Consider the following 25,029-nt stretch of genomic DNA (forward strand, 5'->3'; position numbering starts at 1 on the left):
TCTTCAGCATTTCTGGGCAGTTGAAGAATCTTCAGGAGATGTTCTGCTTGCCACGAATGTGTGCCAGCCATGCAAAGACAGTAGAATTGCCAGACTTGAAGTGAAACAGTGTGTGCCAGGTGCCTCGCTTTTGCATCTTGATCTTACTGGTGTGGTTTTATAATAATGTTTTCTAGAACAGTGGTGCTTTAAATAATCTTAACATTTGTTTGAGAGTGGCTGCAGAATGAGAAATTAGGACATATAAAATGCAGTCAAAATCCAAAACATAAATGAGAAACGTTTACATTCTTTGCCAAGTATAAATTCACCAAGGATAACGTAAGACTTGCCTCTTTGTTCTGAAAAATAATTTTATAAACTGTTTATAAAAGTCACAGTGCTATCCAGGATCTTTTTTCCAGATAAAAAGGAAAAAATCCCATAGCCAAAAAAAGCTAAAATTCCATGGAAGCCACTCTCAGAATGATACCAGGTTACTCGAACGCCGTTGTCCTCTAATCGCTTCTTGTATAACAGTCCGTCATCCCTAAGCACATCAAACTCACAGGTTGCGATGTAGGATTCAGGGAGCTGGCAAATAATGGAGTCTTCAGCTAAAAGTGGGGAAAATGTGATTGCTAGAAGTTCTTTGATTGCTTCATGGACTTCCGGTTTATATGAAGTGGGTTTCTGTGGTACGTAGCCTCTGATCTTAAATTTGTCAGGAATAACGTCAGCACTTATCCATTTTTTATACTTCTGTTTCATACTCTCAGGAACATGGCAACCTTGTAGGACATCTTCCAAAATTGATGGTTCTTTGTTAAGATAACGAATACAGAAGTAGATAACCAGCTTCCGAAACAAGATGGGCACTGAAGCATTCTGCTGATAGGAAGGCAGATGAAAATCTAGCCCCTGTAGTCCTGGATAAAGTAAGATCTGAGCACGTACTTTTGGGAAGTCTCTTTTGTTCAGCAGTATTTGGCAAATAACCGTAGCAAAATTAGCTCCACAACTGTCACCACTAATGATAATGAGAGCAGGATCTACGTGATACTCTTCTAAATTCCTCATAAAGTATAAGGTGGCATTGAGACAATCGAAATACTGCCCTGGGTATGGGTGTTCAGGAGCCAAACGGTAACTGAAATTTCAGAGATAATGTGGTTATTGTCAAAGCAATTATAAAAATTTAATTTTCATTATTCATGGTTGACTGATATGGAACTTAATATAGGCCTTTTTTCCTAAATTTTAAATATTATATTTGTTTTTAACTTGCATAGATTGGCAAAACAAACTAATGGTGTTACAGCTATTTTAGAATACTTTGTGTGTAAGCACATTTCTACATATGGTGAAGGCTAAAGTGAGAAATAGCAAGCACAATCTAAAGCAGTAAATATTTTCAGCATATTTTTCAGAAGTGTTTCAGCTGTGAACTGTATTGCTATAAATACTTCTATGTAAAAGTAGCACTTACCCAACAGACACAACCACCGCGTCGCATTTTTTGGCAATATAACGGCATACTCTTTCAAAGGCTCCTAAAAAGAAAGTTTATCAGAAATTATGTTTCAAAAATCAAATATCCTTCTGAAATGAAAATCTAGATCCTTGAACATATGCTCTGTGGAAGGGACTGCAGTGTGAGACTGATAAGTAACTTCTGCTGTGCAATGCGGTCTTTACGTGTTAGTGTATTTTCTGGTCATTGATCAGTGGCTGTAAGGGCATAACATAAGCACGTAAAATGGTAATAGTAGCAAAAGTAGAAGCATGTCTAGGCTGGTATCATATCTCAGCTGGTAGTCAACTGAGGTAGTAAGCTGAGGACAAGCATAGAGTAATAAGAAGCTTACAAGAAGTTGGAGCTCAGGGCACTCCTTTGAGACAGAAACTGTGTCTTTATATTTAATGCCCTTGTTAAATGTTTCTTACCTGAATTATCTGAATCGCTTCTTGAACCCATGATTCTAACATCAACAGCTTTGAGCAGTTAAGAATTTTATAGCTTGCTAACAGAGGTGTAAAGAACCCTTTCTATTTGCTCTTTTTATATCTGGCATATGCTACTTCCATTTGGTGACATTAGTTCCTGTACTGTAAGAAATGGTGGATAATCGTTCCCTGTTTAACTTTTCATGATTTCGTAGACATTTAGTGTATCTGTCTTTACCCATTTTTTCCAGCCTGAAGAGTCAGTCTATTCACTTGTTCTCTGTACAGAAGCACTTTTCTCATCTGTGCAGCCTCTCTGAGTCTTTCTGGTACTGCTGTATCCTTTTTGAGGTATGGGAACCAGAACTATAAGCAGTATACAATATGTCGATGCACCATGGATTTATTGTAGCAACATAAAGAAGCTTCCTGGTTTGTTCATTGCAGCTCCTGCTCATTTGCTAGTTACAGACTTCAAGCTTACTAGTAAGTATGTGGATTCCCCCAGTCTTTTTAAAAACTCATCATTATGTTGGTTGCTTTCCTGTTATCAAGTACCAGCGGGAATTCAAATGAAAGGTCACATCCTATAGTCAGTGTGTTGGTATGCATATTGTTTTAATCCACAGCATGTGATACAGCTTCCTCAGCGTGCTGATTGTGCAACAGGAGTAGTGTTGTGAACAGCTACAACTATGCAACTTCATGGTGTGTTTTTGTTTCTTCCAGCGAAAGGGATTCACCTTTCACATAGATCACAGAGGGTTATCACTTGAGTCCTCATTGCCACCCAAACTAACTCAGAACTAGAAGCATCATATCTGGTATCAGCCTGACACTCCACCCAGACTAACATGCTGTGTAGTAAAACAAGGGTAGATTATTTCTGGCACAGTGCACAATGGGACCTAAGTTACTAGAAGTTACATTATTGTTTCTGCATGATACTAAACAAAGCCAGGTAGACTCTCAACTCATTTGGAGATAACTAAAGTCTGCCTAACCTAGTACTAGTGTAGGCTGTATCCAAGCTTACAGGAAACGCTTTAGGCCAGGTGAGATCTGAAACTGAAAATTTCTCCTTGAGAAGTAACCAAAGCATTGTTGAAAAGAGTGAAGCCAGAATGTATTCTTTTTAGCAGCTGCATTGCCATTTTCATGGTCCTGTAATTATTCCAGAAGGGTGTAGATGTGGGCTGAGTTCTGTACCAGCTTAAAAGGATTTTAAGTTAGATTTCCAGAAAAGTACAGAGGAGAAGAAGGGAAGAGGCATGGATTCCAACCCTTACTCCAAGACTGTTGCTATATCTTACTTTAAGTTAGCCATTAGTTAAGGTACAAGAACATCCTATGAACTGAACTTCTCTCACAGTGACTTGAGCATATGCATTTTGTTTTAACAGTCTCTCTTCTTCTGCCTCAGGAAACTGAATCTTTTGCAGAACAGCTTCAACAGGAGGAGGAGCAGAGTCCCCCTGCTGTTAGCTGGCAGCTGATTGAGCATTTTCTCCATCACAGTTCTGGATTTAGAAGCCTCAGATCTGCTAAGAGCTGCTTTCATCAACTTTGTCTGTCCAAAGGATGTAGAAATGTGATTACGCTTAGCTGTGCACCAGACTCTTAATTCCGTAAGGTGCTTTGCAGTTAGTATTGAGATTGCAAAGACTCTTGTCGTTAGGAAGGACAAGTGAGATATTGACTGACATGTCTCTGAAGGTAGAAATGTTAAAGTTTGGATTTGATCTTAAAAATAAAACTTGCTGGTTTCTTACTAATGCTCCCAAATGTGCCAGCGCCTCCGTGAAAATATAGGATTCCTCTTCTTTTGACAGTAGGTGGCCATTTAGGCTGATAAATCCTCAGTGGTACTTCATCTACTTTGAGATCTTTGATAAGAAGTTTTGAATCTCTCCATGGTGGTATTCCATCTAGCACAACTCGCATTAAGCTTAAATCGCTGCAGATCCCTAGCTTCTCCAAAATCTTTCCCTGTTGAAAAGAAGGAATTCAGCACATGATTAGTGTGAAAGGTTCCAGCTCTTTAATTAAAAAAAAAAAACCCGTGTGTGGATTTTACTGTGTTGTGTTTCAAACGATACTAGAGACAGTGCGTCAATGGAGTTATGGTGACTATTGAGAAGTCATTGAACAGTTTTGATTGAATTGAGTGTTGCTAAAGATTGCCAAAAAGCAACATGTCAACCCCAACCCCATCCTGTATAGCCAGTTGTCCTCTTGCTCATTGTTTATTTTTGTGAGTCTGAAAGTAATCAGAAATGTATTTAAGCTGAAAATATGGAGGAAAGGAAAAACTAATCTTTGATTTTGAAGTAAGCATTAGAAGTGACTGTGAATGTGAAGGTGATGAAAGCAGATTAGAATCGTAGTGTATAGAAGCAGCCTCTGCTAAAATCTCTGGGATTATCATAGGCTCTGGCATACAGCATAGTCAGGAAGTCAAATAGCATTTGTTTCTGTTTCTTAGAACTATAACGAAAAGAGGGTAACATGTTAGAAGGTTTTTTGGTATTTCCTGTATTAAAGATACTATATTTTTTGTGTGAAAAAGTACAAAGAAAATTGTGTTAGCCTAAGAAGAAATTGTTGAGTTTGGTGGGAAAGAAGAGATGTACTGTATTCAAGGTGCACCGTAATGTCTTGACTTTAATATCAACTGTTTTGAAGTCCAATATCAAAAGAGTTTGCTATTTGTAAAGGAGGAAATGCAAATTCAGTGGTCACTTTTGGCCCAAAGAGATTAATGTTGTAAGATTAACATACATAGATCTAGAACGTGATTTAACACACTCACTGTTGGTTCATCTTGATTTTTAAATTTTTTTTTGTCTCTAAATGTCTGTGCTAAGTTTCTATGACACTGACAGTATCCTACAACTTCGGAGATGGAAGGCATAAGTTCCAACTTGATAGTTTTTTTTATTCTGTACCATTGGCATTCAAGAAATTACTTGTCAACCCCCTAGCTGTTTGTGAAAAGGGGTAGTTTTTTATTATCTTGAACTGGAAAAAAATAGACACAATTTTTGAAACTGAAAATATACCACCTTTATGTTTGGTTTTTGTTTTGTTTTGTTTTTCCACAGTAATTCGTTTCCACTTTCCATTTGAAAGATTTTTAATTTTGGCTTCATGTTATGGAGTTAATGGAAGCGGATATGTTGGAATTATGTTGAATTCACTATCATGTGAGTCAATACACAAACACACATACATTTTTAAAGAATAAGCAAAACAAACACGTTTTTCTTAAATACACCTATATCTTACTTTCTGAACTAGCCACACAAGAAAGGCCTCACCTTTCCTATCCATTTTCATTTTATTGTTCATAGTACACTGTGTGTATGAGTCTATGAATATATAGGCATGATTGTAGATAATAAGTGTAGAATGAAGCAAATGTGAAGAGGAGTAATGTAGGCTTGCCTCTGAATAGATAGCATTGTTATATGTACATGCAGTTCAATAGGTACAGTATACATATAGTTATATTTTTAAAAACATTCCTGTGAAACAGTGTTCCGTTGTAAAGTGGCTGCAGTTTGACAGACGCACCGAAAAATCTAAATAAGCTTTTAAGATTAGTCATATCAGTTTTATGTATTAATTTAACATTATATCGTTCATATAACAACACTTAGAGGCTTCAGAGGGGTGAATTGCTGCTGTGGCTTTTCTTGTTTTTCTTAAGCCATTCTCTTCCAGCTCCCAAATACTTTACCAAATAAAAGGGAAGTCCCCAGTGTTAAGAAAGTTAACTTACCGAGATCATGGTTGTAATCAACAACGAATGGAAAAACCGAAGCTTTAGAGGATGGTCAATTCCAGGTGGCAGTTCTGAATGGAAAAAATCATAAAATACCACCCCTAGAAACAGTGCTGGCATGAGAACAGGAGACATGAAAACCAATGCTATTATTGCTAAAGCTGTATACACAGATGCCATTGCACTTCAGCAGAAGTGAGCCCCAAAAACACCTGTGCTGTCTTAAGCGCCGTTCCTCAGTGTCTCTGAGGTATCCTCACAGGAGATTCAGTGCTCAGGTCATAAACAGAAATAAATGTTTATTAATGTTGCAATACCCTAATTTTCTCCACCCTTCTTTTGCTAATGATATTATTGGCAACACTTCCTTATACTAAAAGAAGGGGAGGGGGAAGTTTTTACCCTTTACAAGAGGTAAAAGTTCAGAAACATTCAAAGTATATGGAACTGATTTATATCATGATTTCTTCACTAGCAACAAGAAAAGATTGTTCGGAGGGGCCCTTATTTGAAGAGTGTCTGCGTTTGGTTTGGTGTAGATTCATTATGGGTAGACATTCCTCTTGTAGTGTTAAATTTTAGTGATATAGGGCTACTCGCAGTTGTCGTCAAGGTATATACTTCTCTGAGGAGAACAATATTCAAATCCATATTTTTTTAATAAACTTTTGTTTCATAGCAGAAGGCACAGCGCAAGTCTTAATGTACATTAAGGTCCCTCCATAGCGGTGTGTTAGTAGATTCAAGCCACCGTTTCTGGTAAAAGCTTTTCACTAATTAAACTCTCAGAATTTTATATTAATTGTAATTCTTATTTGTAGTTTAATGTAGAGGCATTATGAATACCTGTATATTATTAGTGAGGGATGATTAAAGTTAGTGGTGGTTGTTTGGTTAAATATTTTTTCTGGTTTGTATTTTTCCTATTGGAATTTAATTTTCCACACAGTTTTAAAGTTATGGTACCTAAACTTTTTTCCCTAAGCTGGCTTTTAAAATATTTAAAATTCCAGTCTGAAAACTGAATTAGTCCTTAGCTTCATTAGCACAGTATTCAAAGCAAAGCAATCACGACAGCTGATTTGCGCAATTTTAGCTTGTGGAGATAAGAATGTATGGATTAAAGCAATGTAGATTTGCACCAACGTTTGTGAAACAGGCAGATCCTCAGCTGTTCATGGTAAGGGATTTTTCTTTGCTGAAGTTGGCTGATTCGGGACCAGCTGTCCCTTACGTGGAGCATAAATTTAGCAATAATAGTTACAAATGTCAAACTGTAGTGTTGAAGCCAAACCCAGATACCCATGGCCAGTGCTCATTCTGTCCAAAGCTTATCAATGTTTAGCCATAAGGCTTTTCCTGCAACACAGCAGGGTCATCCCACTGATGTTTGGGTTATTATTAGTTCTGTAAATAGTTTCTATGTAGTGTAATGTTATACACAGCCTGCGAGTTTTATATTGAGTAGTATTAACGCAGTTCTTACTAAGTGCTTATTTCTGATGTCTGTGCCATCAATCAAAATACCACATGGTATGAAATAAATTATCACGTGGCTTTGAATATCGTATTTCAGCATTCTTGACTATCTCTATGTTTGAATTCTTAGAGGAGGAAAATTCTGTGCTTTAAAATCAAGAATAGTAAACTCATAAAGACATTTATTACTGCACTGGCAGTAAATGAAACTTTTAAGAGCAACCAATACCAATTTAATTAAATACCTGATAATTGGACTGGATCAGTTCAGATTATGAAAGCTTCATACCAACAAGGACATTTATCTCCTGTAGCTGTGTAAGCTGTTGCTGGCACTGTATCGGCAGGCGTCTTTTCTTCAAAGTATTCAGTGAGTCAATAATTAAACACCTTTAATCAAAACCAGAACACCTCACAGATGCCATCTCTATTTTGAAATTTTGATGTATCTGATAGAGTGGAAGGAGTATTTCTTTACTGTCTTTTTATTTCAAAATAAATGAAAAAGAGGACAAATTGGAGTTCTGTTTATTTGCTTTTTGTTGTTATGCCCTGGCAGTTGTCTTCAGGAAGAATCTGTTGTAGAGTCATGACAGCCCGAACAAAGAACTTTCAGTTACGTGTTATAGCCCTTCTGTTATTAAAGAAATGTTGGTTAAGTAATATTTCAGAATGATATATTGATATTTTACTTTTGCTTAATATCTTAATATTTTACTCTTAGAGCATACTCTTGAATATGCTCAGTTAGAGCATATTCTTACTGTATGCTTTGTCAGCACCTCAGTCCTTCTTCTCTGTCCTACTACCATGGTTTCCATGCTTTTGCAGAGCCAAGAAAATTCTGTGGTCCTAGAGCTACTTCTGGGAGTGCTCATGTTCACAACTGTTTCTTGGTACTTGATGCCTTAAATTCCAAAATGCTCAGGTGACTCCAATAATCCCGTTGCTGCCTGTCACTGTTCTCCTGATGCTTGTTAAGATGCTTCAAAATTTCCAGTCTGGTTGGCCATTCCCTGGACCTGCAGATGTATGGGTGGACATACCTATGATCAATGTCTCTAATATACAGTCAGTGGATTTGTTGGTATTTTTTCCCCAGCTGTTTTTGAGATGTTCAATTAAAAAAAAAAGTTTTATTCCCTTCCAGTCCACTCCATGAAGTGAGCACCTTACATCTTTGCAAACAAAAAGGCTTTTTGTCTTTCTCACAATAGATAGAGATTCATCTTGGATAAAAAGTTACTAGTAGCAGCTCTTTAAACTGTGGGTGTTTGCTGATGCTACATCCATTCTTTTCTTCTTTCAGCAAGCTCATTGCAAAACCCCAGCTTCTGTCTGTAGATGAGAAGAGCCTTGCATTAGCTGAAGAAGATTGGAGAGATTCCACTAAACTGGAGAAAAGTAACACAGCCTGGAATCTGGCACTGTAATGTGTGTTATGGATATGCATATGATTCTTTATTGCTATAAAACAGTCAGCTACTCAGAGCTCACAAAACTGATACTTTATTAATTGGATTTAGTGTTGCTGGATACCGACATGTTTAATTTATCAGTTTATGAGTACAGAAGTGACAATAATTCAGTAAATTCCTCCCATTTTTTCATTCGTGAGACTCTGTTAGCTCTAAAATGCAATCTTATTTTAATTTTTCAGCATATTTATAATGGTCATAGTAGTGATGGGAAGGCAAAATATTACGATGCCTATTCAAAGAAGTATGAGCTTTGCTGGTTTTCTCACCAGCTTAAGATGTCAGTTTTTGTAAGGCTTATGTAGATGAGGAGTCACAGACTTCTTAGATTGAGAATGCATAAAACTCATCAACTTCAGTCAAATATTTGTCAGCATGAAAGGCAGGCAGCTTTCAAACTAATCACTATTAAAAGGCAGAAGTGTCAGGGTAGTTGGTGCTAATGAGTTATGTGAATGACATGTGCTACTGTTTTTCCTGTAATTGCAAAACATTTCACTTGTGATTGGAGTGTAGTTGACTATTGCAGAGCTACTGTGCGTAATACAGGAAATACTATGAGAATTAACTAAAGCATGGTGAAGCACCTGGCTATAATGACTGCAGTATCAATTCTGTCAAGTGTAGCCAGGCTTAATAACTAACTGGAAGGCATAAAGCTGGTAAATATAATTTGCCCGGCACTTTGTTTTTAAATTACACTGAGTAATTTAGTAGAATGATTAGACTCTGTAGTGCAATTTAACTAACCTCAGTTTTACTAAGTAGAGCATGTAAGAAACTTCTCGTCCTCCAGGTCACATTTTTTTCCTGTATTTACATAAACAAATGACTGAAAGTAGCTCATACCTTTTCATACCTGCAAGCCTTAGTCTTCCAGACTGTGAGAAGGATTTAGCATGCCCTTTACAGTGACAGTAAGCTTTAAGAAACTACAGTTTAGTACATGCTCTATGATAATGGTTTTTAAAGGTGCTATGTATTTACTTGGTCTCTCCACTCATTAATTTAGCTTACCTCCTACCTACCTTTAGGTGTCCTTCCTTTTTGTTATCTCCCATCTCCCCACCCAAATTAGTTGCTACTCCCTATGCCTTTTCCTCTTACTCATGACTGAAAGCCATCTTCCATTTAGTCTGCCATAAATCTTTATTTTAACCGTTCCTTTATTCCTCTAAGTTAGTCTTTGAAGTCTGTCACTTCCAAATGACTCCTAGGTTAAACATCTGCTAACAAATTCTGCAGTAAAAAGCTATACAGTATAAAAAGTTAAATAAAAATGATGACAAATATGTATTAGCATTCAGCACTGGAAATTCAGATCTTGTGCTGTACAGCTCAGAGCAGGTACATATTTGAAATGGTGACCAGACAGAAGGTTTTTGTTAGGTAGCATTTTGAAACATGGACAAATTCTTAGGGATATGTGTCTCAGTAGCTTTGCAGTTCTATTCCTCAGAATGGATGAACTCTGCTCCACGCAAATGGAGTCCAAATACGCCGCTCTGGAACATCCACTTTAGATTTCATGACAAGTCACCACACCAAAACGTTTTATTAAGACATAAATAGCTTGAGTGCAAATATAAAAACTGCAACTGGCCTTATTATGCTGTGGCCAGATTTGTCTGAGACTCATCAAATATTTAAGTTAGCAGTTTCTTCACTATCATGAGAGAGTTGGCAAACACAATGGATCATTGAGGTAATGGGCAGTCAGAGAAAGAACACTGACAGAAATAAAAGCAGCCATAGTTTGCAGGATTATTCCTATTTATTTCAGGAGCAGTACAGACAATGTGCACCATAGGCAGAGAATAATGTTAAATGCTTTTAAACAAATAATATTATCTGCAAATAATAGAGTTAATGCATTTGGAATGTTTTCTAATTGCCTGCTTGTTTTTCAAAATACTTGCTGTTGTATACTGACTTTTAAGTAGAATGGTACAAAAAGGTAATGTAAAGATAGCAAAGCAGAGGATAATTGGAGTTGCAGACTTCTGTAATAAACCACTGTAACTTGATTGGTTTAGGACAGGTAATCTAACTTTAAAATTGTTATGGCTTAAAACGTGCTCAGTTATTAAATGTACAGCTTTAGTCCATGAAGACATAACAACTGATTCAGTAAAAATGTTTAAGTCTAAACCACACATTGACCTTTTGTAATGTCTTCTGGGTACTTATATTCTGTGCCCAGAGAACAAAGAAGTTTGCTAGGTTATTCTGCTGGCATTAAATATCAATTATGTACTGATACCTGGTGATTCATGCCCCATTACTTGCCCCAAGTTGTCCTCAAATTGCAGTTTGTGTATTAATAGTACCAGACCTTTGTTGAGCCATACTGCATTGCAAAACACTTGCCATGGGGACTGGATATTTTATGGGTACAGGAGAAAACTCTGAAGATGTGGTAGATGAAAGAAAGATAAGTTCACATGATTTTGCCTATCATAAGAGAAAATCAAGCAGAAGTCGTCTCCATCTAATTCATTGGGTAAAAAAGAAGACACATGCAATGCAGGATTTTAAGAAAATTATTTAAGAAAAGGAAAATTGAGGATGTTTTTTAAAAATCTTTGCAAGCAATGAGAGAAAGGAATCAGGAAAGGAAAGCAAGAAATGGAATTTTACATCAATCTTAGAAAATCTGTTATTTTTTCCAGGCCTTCATGTGTAGATTTGAATGTTAACACTTTATCAAGAAAAGAAAAGAATAATGATCCATGGAATCCCTCTTGCAGGTGGCACCAGGTCACTTTTATACCATGATCCTCTAATCGTTTCTTGTACAGCAGTCCATCATCTCTAAGCACATCCAATTCAGAGGTCAAAATGAGAGCCTCTGGAAGGTGAGCAATAACACAGTCTTCAGCTAGCAGTGGTGAAAAAACAGTGTCAAACACAGGCTTGATCAGTGAATAGAGTTCTTTTGAGAATGGTTGTGGTGTGCTTGGTTTGTAGCCTCTTATTTTAAACTCCTGAGGGATGTAGTCAGGACTCACCCATTTCTGGTACTTCAGTTTCAAATCTTCTGGAATGTGACAACCTTTAAGCACTGCCTCCATGACTGACAGGTCTTTATTAAGATACTGCAAACAAAAAGCAAGGGTTCGTTCCTTTAGCAAAACGGGGATTCTCTCATTCTGCTGATAAGAAGGCAAATTAAAGTCCACACCCTGGAGAAAAGGGTATATTAGGATTTGCGCTCTCAGCCTTGGGAGATCTCGTCTGTTCACCAGTGCTTGGGCAACACCAGCAGCTTGTGTACCTCCACTGCTATCTCCACAGATGATAATGCGAGAAGGGTCTACTCCATAATTCTGTGCAGTCCTCAGAAAGTGTATGGTGGCAGTGAGACAATCCTCAAACTGGATTGGATATGGATGCTCAGGAGCTAAGCGATACCTGAATAGGAGTGAAAGTGTTTTAACATAGTCATATCCAGTTAATGGTCCTGTTGTCCTCTTTTCTTTCATATATTTCATTCTGAAGACGGGAAAATATTCTGAGATTATAATTAGAGCAATAAAATTGATCATCATTATTGCTTTTGATGTATTATTTGCTACTATTGTTCATGTTTGGGAGAGTCAGTACACTATTCTATCTTTGCAAAATACTTCTCTACCTATTTTTTTAGGCCAGTGAAGGCACAAGCTGAGTTACTGTAGAATTAGATGGGAGGCAGGTATGTATGAGTCACTTATTAGTAATTCTAGTTAGCAACTGAAGAGAGCATTTCCCAGCAAATTGTTAGAGAATATGAGAGTAGAAAATTGGTAATGAAAATATGAAAGGTTTTCAATGGTTTTCGCTAAGCTGAATTCTTTATAAACAGAATCACTAAGATAATGGTTCTTCAAGTATTTTAGAGTGTAAATAGTAATTAGTGCAATTGTAGTCGGTTTCCAAGACATCGACTCATGTCCTGAACTTTTAAAAATTAGTTCTTTTAGAAATGCATTATAGCTCATCAGAAAAATATTTGAAATATTGATCTCAGGTTGATTGCAAGTTAAATGTGGATTCCTCCCTGGGTTCTTCAGAACTGCTAATAAAAGGAGTATTTAGTAGTATGAGCAACTGGGCTTTTAACAGAAACAGTTACACTTCAAACACAGTTTTGGCTTTCAGTTTAAGGTGGTTTGAATGTGGCTTTAGGAAACTCAAACATTCTCAACTCTTACTGGTAGCTACAAAGCTTATAAAAAGCTTATAATGAATTTTATTTGGAAACAAGCAAGTGCAAATTAGTTGACTAATTCTTCCTAAGAGAATTAGTGCTGGTGACCACTGCTGCCACTTCTGGAGTGGTCTTGCAGATGAGAAGTTACTTTAGAAAAACAAACAAACACAAAAAACTCTGCTAAATCTAGCACAGGAATTTTTCTTGTGCATGGGCCACCATCTCATCTGTCTTTCCATTTCAAATGCCAAACTGTGTTTTTTTCTTGTTTTGCCACTGTAAAGTCACACAGCATGTGATCATTAAACATAAGTACTGTATGCACCTAACAGAGAACTTGGCTTGCGGTGACTTTGCATTAAAGACTTACACACCTATAAGGAGGCACAAGCAGCTAAATTGTATTGTGTGTCTGGATTGACTCCACTTACCCCACAGACACCACCACTGAATTGCTTTCTCTAGCGAAATAGCGGCATACTCTTTCATAGGCTCCTGTTAAACAAAATATTTCAATGGAATTGTAACTTGCTTTAATAATAAGTTGAAATAAAATACTCTGAAAGTGTTATCTCTGTTCTATGATTAATGCTACATTGGGATTCTCTTGCTGCAGCATGGTCTAATCCGAACATTGCTCACAGTTTCATTACATCTGTGGGCATCTTCTTGCCAGTGGGAAACCTGGATTTCACGCCAATGCACTGTTTCAGTCTCCTCTTTGAGAAGTTAGTTGGTCTTGCAGATGAGAAGTTATTTTAGAAAAACAAACAAACACAAAAAACTCTGCTAAATCTAGCACAGGAATTTTTGTTCTGCATGGGCCACCATCTCATCTCTTATGTCTTTCCATTTCAAATGCCAAACTGTGTTTTTTTTCTTGTTTTGCCACTGTAAAGTCACACAGCAGTTTACACACGTACACACAAGCTTGCACACGCATGTGAACACACATTGGGATCTTTAAAATAGGAGATAAAATTCTGATAAGATTCTCAGCTTTTCTCGTAAGCATGAGGAAGAAAGAGGAAGAAATCAGGCATTATAAAAGAACAGAGAATAAAAGTTCTAGATACATTACCTGTATAAAGACAATTTAATATGAGGCCTATTGCACGTAAATAAAATTATTCTGCTGTCCTGTAATTAATTCTGTTATTTATAGTGCTTAACCTACTAATTTGTCGTTTAAGAAATACCGTGTCAGATCAGAAACTTAGTAGTGTTTGCAGTTATAGCACATATTATTTCTATTACTTACGAATGCTTCCAAACCGTCCAGCTCCTCCATGTAGATAAATGATGCCTCTTCTTTGGCCAGTGGTTGATATTTTTGGCTGGTAAATTCTGACTTTAACCGTTTCAAACATTAAGTCCTTGATAAAAAGATGTTTATCTTTTAATGGTGGTATTCCATCCATTATAGTCCTGACGACAGAGACCTCTGAGGTGACACCTACTTTTTCCAAAAATTTTGCCTGTTAATAAAGGGAAAGAAACCACAAATTATTGCAAATTTCCATTATATTAGATTATATTAGAAATGTTAGATGAGAGCTTGGTGTTTTTCAAGTTATTTCATTCTTCAGTGATGAAATAATTGCTTAGATTTTATCAGTAAGGAAAAACAATCAAACTATTAGCAGTAGATAAAAGAAGGTGTCAAATACTTCAACTTGTCAGGTGTTTAAGTAGCCATGTGCCTACACAAAATAAGAAGAGAGTAGGTACAGCATTTAGACTTCAGTTTTGGATGAAGAAATATGGTTAATACTGTCCTTTATCGAACTCATGCCACTTTTTAACTTGCAGAATAAAAATCCTTAGCATCTACCACAGCTGGCCTCCTGACCACGAATAGCTTTGAACCTCAGCTTGATCTTCAGACAGCTCAGTGATTCCTACTTAAACACTCAGGCTGAAGATTCTCATGTCACCCTGAGCTTGACTGCTTGATTGCTTCTGGATGGCTGTAAGCTGTTTCAGTCGTCCTCTCTAGTCTATTCCTGCTTAAGATGAAAAATGAGGCAGTATCAATATATTACCACTACATTGGATTAAATTTTGTACTTTTCTTCTTCAGCAGCAGATGTCTCTAGTGAGTAATTTAAGTTGTTGTATTGCTGTTATTCATGCATATGTATTTCAAAAATAATTGCATATACAAAGGTGTATTCTGCTTGTATATTAAAACCCCACAGTAAATCTTGTGCCTTTCACCTCACGTTTCACAGACTTCACATAGCTCAATAATGTGGTCCTGTTAAATTTGATGTAAGTATCCCATTTTAGGCCATTTGAGGAGCTGATCCCATATGCAGGAAGGTCATCTTGTGGCCATGTTTTAGTCTCCTATGGATTCCTTCTACAGAATTTCTGTATGATCTCCATGGGTGCAAGACGACCACAGGACTCCGAGACAACTCTATAAGAGTTATAAATCGAAGACTTTTATTTTATCAGAAGCTGCGCTTTTATAGTCCAAAATCCCTTAGTCACACTACATAAGCATTTCTATTGGTTACATATATGTGTCCATATCGTCTAAGCTAATACATGATTGGTTACTATCTTACATGTTACCGCCCACATCTGGGTCACGTTGGTTTACTTCCGCTTCCGGTTGGTTTACTTCCGGGTCGTTCTCTTGCGCATCGTCGTACTTTCTCTTTCTTTATCCCTATGTCATCTTAAGGCAGTCTCCCTAAATTACACAACTCTTAAGGTGGTGATTCCAAACCATAGAACTCTATATAATCATATCCATCTTCATTCATGAAGCCTCCAACACATGGGAAAATAACTTTGTTTCTTTAACTCTCCAATTCCCTCCTGTATTTTCTTTCCTCACACTAATACTTTTGTAACAGTAAAGGTTAAACCTGAAATTAGCTCTATTGTTTGCTGGCATCTGCAGTTAGCATCATCATGCATAGTCTTCATAGTTATTCCTGTTAATATGCAAATTAAGTCTTAACCTTGTGTTTTAAATATTACAGTTCCTGTGAACAGTAGTTCTACAAGAACCAGCAGAATTCGCATTTTTGCTTTGTTTTCTGGTTCAAGTCCATTTGATTAGTATATATGCTCCCTCAAAAGGAAGTATCGGGTCTTGGCCTACAGTTTCTTCAAAAAAGTGATCACTTGCAGGACAGCTGCAAGACTGGGCTGTGTGTCCATAAAGGTACACTTAGAGTATAACTTGACTCTGTGTCACGGGTTTCTTTATTACCAGAAATCCCACTTTCAAGATTTTCATGTTCGTCAAACTTGCTCTTCTGCAGGTGATTAACCAAGTCAGTCAAACATGACCTACATTTTGACATCTGTAAATAAGTGCAACTGCATAGTAGTAGAATTCGTAAACCAGTAATTGGACAGTTTGGGTATGTATTGATTAAGGATCTTCTAACACTAGAGCTGACGTGACAGCTTGAAAATTAATAAAGATTTCAGGCAGCATGAGACAAAGTATGGGACTAGGGAACTGCACCCTCATTTGAAGCGTTGCAAGCTCAACCTCTGCAGTCACACTGAGTGCAGGAGTGTCTGGCATTCACAGTGAAATACTGAAAAACTGATCCCACTGTCAACAAGAGGCACAGAGATTTCCATGCACCAGGAGAAAAGCTGTGTAAGAGCCGAGTGAGCTTGGAAGTGGGAGTCCAGATAAGTGTTCCAGCAAATGACATGTGCCTGCAGCAACGTGCTTGTGTTAATGACTGTGGGAGGGGAGTGATGGAGCTGTTGCTATCTGTGGTGTCAGAGTCCTTTGTCCTCTTTCCACGGGTACAGAGGCCTACTGTGTACACCCCTGAACTCATCTGCACCGCACTTCGTGCCAGCCCTTCTACCTAAGTCATTACTAGAATAAATTGGGTAAAATAAGCTAACAGAACTGTTAACACAGTACATAGCATAATTTAATCTGCCCCTCTATTTCCCAGACAGGATCAATCAAAAGTCCTCTGGCTCCTGTTTAGCTTTACTGATATGTCAGTTTTTCTTCTTGTAGACTGAGTATCAGATGAAAAACTAAAGTTAATAGATTTTTGAGTGAAGAAGTTGTAATAAACATTAAGATGTAGCTGTTTTTATTTAACTCATATCCTCAGTTGAAGACTGGATATGCTAGTAAACTTTAATCTCCCCTGCAGTTTTGACATCATGGGTTGTTATCCCTCAAAAGGATTTGGCTACTTTGGCACAAGTAATTGGCCTAAGAGCAATACCAAGAGTTGGTAAGTGACTCGGAGTTTACTTGTATTTCAGCTTTTGTATAACCGTACGTTAATATTCTTATATTTCTGATCATTTGATATGGTATGGTAGAGTGCTTTTGCTTGGCCTCTCACTGGCCAGCAGAAAGGATACAAAATGATAAGATCAAAAGTTGAAAACTACACGAGTCACCAGTAAATTTCTATGTTGTGCAGTTTAGCCTTTTACGTATGAATTACCCAAAGATAGAACTTTGTCTGACGGATAATGTGTATATAAAGAGCATTTTGACAGCGTGGAAGTCCACACGTTGCACAATAGATGTAAGGAAATTTAATTTGACTTCTGTAACTATCCTATTTTATTGCATGGCTTTACTGTCAGCAGTGTTCAGGCCTGGGTGGGGCACATCTTAAGACACGTGATGTTCTTAGGAGAAGACATATTCTTAGCAGCTTACTCACTGACTTCAAACAAAACTTACTAAGCATTGTAGCAGGGAAAGGGAGGAAGAAATAATGACATTAGAACATGGAATTGAAGTGAAATGTAAGCCACAAGCAAAACTGTGCATTTTTTTCCCATAAATTACAAAACTAAAAGAAAAAAAAGCTTGATTTAGGTATCACAGAAATGGTTTTAAAATGACAAAGGGAACAATTCAGGAAAGGGTAATTGCTGAAACAGAATGCAAGTAGGAGTCACGTTTTAGTTTTGAAGAGAAACAAATGAAAAACAGGAAGATCAAAAATTGTGAAAAGCATTGACACAGAAAGACAGCTTTAATGTTATGTGCACTATCTCAACAAAGGAAATCATCTAGACATATTGAAAGGCAAAGGATGATGAATGCGGCAGCTGTCTTTCAGATGGCTCAGAAGTAGTGATACAGTTGTGGAAGAGAATGGAGATCATGGCCATCATTTAGCTGCCTGTTTTCTAAATATTATTCAGAGGAGAAGTTCCACCTATACAGCGCAGTAAGCTTCTTAAGCCTTCCAGCACTGCATTGAGGCAACAAGATTGAAAAGCTAAAACAGAGACCATCAGAAAAAGAATGGATATTACACAGTCTGCTGAATGTTATTTTTTCCTTATTGTTACCTTTGGTGCTGTATAGCAAGTAGAGTATTATTAGAGTCTAAGAGTCAAGAGTCAAGAGTCTATTATAGTCAAGAGTCTATTATACCCAGGTATCTGAAGGTATCTGCAGTGGTGCTCACATCACCAAATTAATCCAGTTGCTTATTTGCAATATATTTAAACATTGATTCTAAAAAAAACCTCACCAATCCATTACCCCTCTATCAGAAATTAAATTAAAAACTCTAGCCTTAATCAAGTTTTACTTACCATACCAAACCCGAAGTTCAGCATATGATGAAGAATGTAGAGCTTTTGGCGCTGACTAATTTCAGGAGGGATTTCTGCCTTGGGGTGTTCATAATAGAATGCCATTGCCACAAGGACAGTCAAAGCAACGATGAAAATTGCTAGGAGTTCCATCTCGCTGTACTGTTAGGAGCCAAATGGGAGAACCAGCTGTGGCATCCTTCCCCCGCTGACTTTTGAAGGATTTCTGAAGGTAATGGCACAGGACTAGCAATCCCTTTCCAGTCCTGCCATCCAGCTTTTAAAATTGCCAATAGGAAGATGGAAACATGTCAAGCCTTACAAGTAGACAGGCAGCAACAATTAGTCATGGGAGAAGCTTGCACAAGCAGTTTTTTGTGTTTGCAGCTCACATGTTTTGAGTCTGTGCCCATAACCTTAGAACCAGTGCCTGATATCTCACTTGTAGCATCAATGTTATGAGAAGAAAAAACTTGTTCTCTCTCTGTTTCTTGAATGCAGTCCAGCATATGTCTTTTCTGAGTTCCTGTGGAACAGGATTTCATAGTAATCATCTGCTCAGTTTCTTAATTTACAGGGCCTCCACACCTTACTTCCTCAGACTTTCAGTGAATTCAAGGTTTCAGTGTTGCAAACCCATTTTTTCACCTTTGGTGACTGATTTTCTGCGCTGCTGTGCCATTGCATTTTGGCTCTTGATGGAACCAGGAGTATCTGCAGCCTGATGCATCAGTGCTTTGCATCTCACTTGATCCTCCTTGGTAGCTTTTCGCCAGCAGATGAAAATCAGTGCCAACTGTTATGTTTGTTTGCTTTGGGTTTGTTTTTTTAGTGGCCTCTTGGTTGAGCCTTAAAATACTGCAGTCTCTGTCCTCTCACGAATGTATAACTTACAAGCATCATTGTAGGTAGAAATACGATTCCAGCTGATGAAAACTAGACTTTGACTTCGTGGTTTCGGTGCTAGTACCAATGGATGGGCATCAGCAGCCTGCTCATTTCTGTGTACTATGTGGTGAGCTTCAGGATCTGTGACTTCCTCTGGAAATAACGTATTTTTCAGTACACAATTCATTAGTGTTAGGATTTAACCTGAAACAAAAAATCTGTAAAGCAAAGCCTTTTCAGCTCATACAATGTCACCTTAGGGAACAGTGTCTTTTTACCAGTTTGCTCAAATGGTGAAGGCAACAGATTCTTTCTCGAAAAATAGCAGTATGGGTAAAATGTGTGTGTAAAATTTTTCCTTAAATTGAAAAAAAAAATTATGCAAGACTCCAGAGCTTTAGAATGTATAATCCAGGACCTGCATTGGAAAGAAGACCTCAGACTTGATTCCTGACTTTAGAAACTGTTTATTAAATGTTAAGAATAAAGAAGAAGAAACTTCATTTTTGAGTCTGGTGATAAGAAACGGCTGATTCCGACTTCTGCTCCCTCTGCCCAAACTATTTCTTCATTTTACCCAACAACTCTTTGCGGACTTTCGTTTCCCAAGGTCCCCATTCTCTCTCTCTCGTGGCAGAAGATTGGTTACATACAAAGTATAAAATCAGATTCCATTCCTTTGACACTTGACGCAGCCACCCAGATCAGTGTGTGAAAAGCACGTTGCCTGCTCATTGGGATCGAGGTGGTGAATTCAAACCTGTCAGGACCAGGGTGCATGTACAGTTCTGCTTTTGTATTGCTTGGACAAGATCATTAGGACATACTGTTACAGAAAACATGGTTGTGGCTCCCTTCATTAGTGTTTAATAATAAAAGTAGTTTATTAGCTTTGTGCTAAATCGTGCTGTGTCAATGAGTTAGGTATGGTCTAAGTATGCTTATCAGATTTGGCCCCTCTGGAGATCTAAGAAGTCTTCTGAAACTTGTGACAGATCCTTTGCTCTAAGTTTGTTACCACATCTTGTTCATCTCTTTTCTAAATCTTTTTCCATGTCAGTCCTTATGGTAGCCTGTTTACCAACACTGGATAGGTCTTGGACTCTTCTGGTCATGGAAACTAGGTCCAGACATCACAGCATCCCCACCAGCCGCAGAGGCTCCACTCAAAGACTGAGTGTGCTGGAAGCAGCTGTAGGAGAAATAAACTTGTTGGTTCATGAAGTAATGAACTGCCCCAAATCCCATTTTCTCCTAGCCCAGGAACTCTCTTTCTGGTTATTTTGCAGTGAAGAGCTAAATGTCAGTGCCTCAAATCTTGTCAATACTGGGCTGGCTTCCTTAAGCTTTTTTTTCTGTTGTGTAGCTGCATATGGTAGGGAAGACAGAGGCTGAGCTGGTTGCAGCAGATATGAAATATTCCCCCTGAAGGCTGTTCCAAGAAATCTGCCTGCCCCTGAATCATGGTGCTGATTAGGTGGCAACTACACACTCACCTCCTTAGGCTCAGACAGGCCTGTACTGGGATACTGGGATACCTTTCCGAAAGAAGCTGCTGCTTGCACCAAGAGTTCTTGCACCCTTGAGTTCTGCAGAGCGTGAGAGCCATCTGGTGCTTCAAGTCTGAACTTGGAAACTGCGCTAGCCTGGGCGGCCTCGCCAACGTGCTCTGGCTGCTCTAAGGCTGTGTGCAAAGCCCTGACAAGTTCTGTTAACAACTAGTTTTGTGCAGTGACTTCTGTGCACACTTGTATCCTTATGTGTTTCTCTGTATGCTTAATTCCTTGTGGAAAGACACTGATGTGCATAATTCTGTAGGTGCACTGCAAGTTTGTGCTTGGTTGTGGTTGAAGTACTTGACTGTAGCTCGTTGGATGTGCAGAAAGATGAAGGTGCTGTCAGAAAGTGGCTGTGCAAAGAAGCTAGTAAAAATTATTTTGTATCTTTCCCTGGAAAAAAGGAAAGTCTTTAAATGAGTGATAATTTTGAAAACTAATTCAACACTCTGGAAACTATAAAATGCCTTCAGATGAATAAACATTCTATCTTGGCAATGCAAGACACATAGCAGATCTGTAGCTAATTAAAATAAATTAGAGGATGGGAAGTTCCATGGAGACAATTAGATCTTGTGATTTTCTCAGTTTTAGAAAATAGGCGAGTTGCCACTAAAAAAATACACTGTTTCAGCAGTTGCTGTTCTCTGCTTACCCATCTGCACTACCATCATTATAACCCTCAGTACAGATTAAAATGTGTGTGTTGAAGAGAGCTAAGGATTTGGCTGACGTATTATAAAGATAACTGTATTAACATTTGTAGTAAATTAAGACCTACAAATAAAGGATGATGGAAAAATCTCAGAAGATCAGTGTGGAGTTTGGACATCAGCCCATAAATGAGGCATCAGTCTAGATAGAGTAATGAAATGAAGACAAGTATTGGATTGCTGAACTGACAGGGAGTGTAATACACACTGCACTGAGCAGGATGTGTGTAAAATAGTGTGGGATCATGTGTGGTCATCTCATTACTTAAAACATACAAAGTGGAATTGTGTGGACAACCTTAGCTCTGACACTTCAAATAGTTGCTGTACCTGCACAAAATCATCGAGAGAACAAACCTGGTATAGAAGATGTAAAGAGCAATATATGAATAAACATGATCTTAAGTAGAGATAAGCCTAATGACTCTCATAGGTTTGACCAAAGTTCATGAAGTCATACCCAAACTAACTTTAAGTCTGTTTTTTCGTGTGCAGATAACAGTAGAGCTGGGGCAGAGGAGACCTGGATCAACTGCTCAAATATTATCCAGACTTTACTTAGCTTTTACAGCAGATACCAGCTCTGCTGGCCTAGCCTCGGCTACCAACATATAAGCTGGTAAGCCCACCTTCATCTTGAGATCAGAAACCAAAATGGATCCCCAGTTTCACATCAGGATGCGTAATCAAGGCAAATCCTCTAGTCCTCGAACAGTGGAATATTTGTTTATTTACTCCTGGAAAAATGTATTTGCTTGAAGAGTAAATGGCATTACCTGCAGTAGGGAAAATGAAACAAAAGTATCTGTTGTGTCACTGACTCATGAAGAAACATAATTTCATTTTGCTGAAAGGGACTTGGAGCAAGATTTCACAGGTAACAACTTGCTGCTCCAGAGATTCGCAGCTGCTAATTTGTCATGGTATTTTATTAATATGGTGACGGCTCGAAGAATTTAACCCACCATTTTCTTCCTACTCACAGTTTGGGTGGCAGTGAATGAAGATACATGCTGACCTCTTTCCACACTTGTGTGTGCATAGATATTACAAGTGCAAGATGGTTGCATAACAATGATGAAATATTTTACAATTCCTAGGCATTGGGTGTTTTGACACCCAATAGCCCGCTGGCTATTTTGACGTGCAATGGCAATTACCTCGGCGTCTGTGTTTAGCAAAGGTGGATCTGCCCTAATAAGCAATGTAACAATTGAGCTGAGATTTTCCTTCGCATTTTGGGTATTCACAGAAATTACTTTGGCAGCTTCATGCTGTTTACGTACTTTCTCCTCAGATTCGGAGTAAAGGAGTTGATTATTTATCTGATTACAAAAAGGCAAAAACCGCTCTGTCGCTGTCTTCCCTGAATACAACCAAAGGCTTCTCAGAAGGGAACTTTACAGAATATACTTCAGAGGACATTCAGTTATGTTTGTGTAGTTCTCCCTCACTGTGTCTGTGTTGCCAGTTTAAGGATACTTAGAGGTAGCCATTTCGTACCGCTCACATTCCTGTACCTTCCTTCTGTGTCACCCACCCATTTACATTTAAAATCAGATCTCTGAGTACACCCACTTCCCTACTTCAAATTTTACAACCAAGTCCAAAGCTACGGGTTGCCTCTGTACATTGTCTGATGATTACTTCTCATCTCAGAAGTACTGAAAGTATCTTCAGTCTCCAGAGGTGATGGGGAAGCATTTTATCTGTGCTGTCATCCCGATTTTGTGTGGATATGTGGATATGCATATGTACATTGATGATTGCTCTTATATTGCATGCTTTAACATGTGTTTTGCTAGGGTGAGTTTTTATTCTTTGATATAAGAGGAGAACAAAAATTCTTACAGTGGAAGAAGACAGCAGCAAAACAAGCATACTAATTACTGGGTTAAAAAAAAAAGATTATGGAAAATATGTCATATTCACAAGTAATAGCAATTTAAAATCAGCAGGCCACACCAATATTAACATACTGGTTTTTGTCTAGATTCTAACATACAAATAACTAGTAAATACTTAATTGAAATACACTCTGCATACCAGTTCACTGTATTCAAGAAAACATTTTAGCAGCCTTTTATAAAGTTTACAGTGTGGTTCGCTATTTTACTTGATGACGGAAAAGAGAAAATACCATAATCAAAAAATCCCAGTGCAGAGTGGAAGCTGTTTTCCATGTGGAACCAGGTCACGTTGACATTGTTGTCCTCGAGCCGTTTCTTGTACAACAATCCATCATCTCTGAGCACATCATACTCACAGGTAATTATACAGGTATCAGGTAGGCGAGAGATAACAGCATCTTCTGCTAACAGTGGGGAAAGTCTTGTCCCAAATAATTATTTTGTTTCTTCATAGACTTGAGGTAAAAATGAAGTGGGTAATGGTGGTTTATAGCCCAGTTTAAATCTCTCTGATATAAGATCTGGGCTAATCCATTTCCTATATTTCAAATTGATGCTCTCGGGAGCATGAGAACCTGCCAAAATAGCTTCCTTCATAGAGCAGTCCTTCTTCAGGTACTTCAGAATAAAATAGGCTGTACGTTCCCGGGTTAAGAAGGCAGCAAAAGCATTTTTCTGGTGAGATGGCAGATTAAAGTTCAGTCCCTGGAGAAATGGATAGATCAGTATCTGGGCTCGTATCTTTGGGATATCGCTTCTGTTTGCCAGTTCTTGGCAAACGCTAGTGGAAAAAGTGCCCCCTGCACTATCTCCACATAGAATAATCCGGTCAGGATCCACCCCGTAGTTTTCTGCCGTCTTTAGGAAGTGTTCAGTAGCAGTGAGACAGTCCAGAGTTTGGGCTGGATACTTATATTCTGGAGATAAACGATACCTGCAATGTACCAAAGACAGCTATTACCACAAATACCTGTATTTGTAAATACATCATCTTAAATGCATTCCATGCATTTGCAATAACTCACCAAAACCAGTATTGCTTATTTAGTTCACAGTTTTGCATGCTGAAGCAAACCAGAACAGCTTTCCCTCCCTTTTCTGTCAAACTACAGACATTGATCATTGATCATTGAGGTTTATTCTAGCATAATTTAAGAGTGGGAGAGCTTGAGTAGTGCAGTCCAATGACCCACATTGTACAAAGCCACACATTTACTCAGTTACTGATGGGAGTTCAAAATCCTGTTGTGATCGAAGTTTGTGCCAGCAGAGCAGTCGGCAAATCTCTCATTTGGGCTGACCTCGCAGGTATGTACAGCTACGAGTCAATTCTGCTTACCCACGAGATCCAACCAGGTTCTGGCTCCTGAGCTTTTTACACTGGATACACTGATTATTGTATTATTATATGTTATTTTTATATATGTATATATATTATATATGCATATAATTACAGTATATTATTATTACATTTTTATATAAAAAGTAATATATAATCACAGAATCCCAGAACGTTAGGGATT

At 38.0% G+C, this 25,029-nt stretch overlaps 3 protein-coding genes across 3 annotated transcripts; all 3 read right to left on the reverse strand.

Annotated features, from left to right (window-relative positions):
• Positions 1 to 354: 354 nt before the first annotated feature.
• LOC104535366 (arylacetamide deacetylase-like 4) lies at positions 355 to 5,893 on the reverse strand. The gene is made up of 4 exons (XM_010187792.1): positions 5,711 to 5,893; positions 3,699 to 3,915; positions 1,469 to 1,532; positions 355 to 1,129 (listed from the first exon to the last, which is right to left on the reverse strand). Exons 1-4 carry the CDS (start codon positions 5,891 to 5,893, stop codon positions 355 to 357), a joined length of 1,239 nt encoding a protein of 412 aa, XP_010186094.1.
• A 5,413-nt stretch (positions 5,894 to 11,306) lies between these two features.
• On the reverse strand, positions 11,307 to 18,592 carry LOC104535593 (arylacetamide deacetylase-like 4). The gene is made up of 4 exons (XM_010187795.1): positions 18,440 to 18,592; positions 14,127 to 14,343; positions 13,297 to 13,360; positions 11,307 to 12,084 (listed from the first exon to the last, which is right to left on the reverse strand). Exons 1-4 carry the CDS (start codon positions 18,590 to 18,592, stop codon positions 11,307 to 11,309), a joined length of 1,212 nt encoding a protein of 403 aa, XP_010186097.1.
• Positions 18,593 to 23,668: 5,076 nt separating this feature from the next.
• On the reverse strand, positions 23,669 to 24,440 carry LOC104534686 (arylacetamide deacetylase-like 4; the record flags this gene model as incomplete). Its single annotated transcript, XM_010187797.1, is given in 1 exon segment — positions 23,669 to 24,440. A coding segment is annotated over 1 exon segment (772 nt), but the record flags the coding sequence as incomplete, so codon positions are not given.
• Positions 24,441 to 25,029: the final 589 nt, after the last annotated feature.

This window comes from Mesitornis unicolor, unplaced genomic scaffold (assembly GCF_000695765.1).
Source record: "Mesitornis unicolor isolate BGI_N332 unplaced genomic scaffold, ASM69576v1 scaffold13987, whole genome shotgun sequence".
Taxonomy (NCBI): Eukaryota; Metazoa; Chordata; class Aves; order Mesitornithiformes; family Mesitornithidae; genus Mesitornis; species Mesitornis unicolor.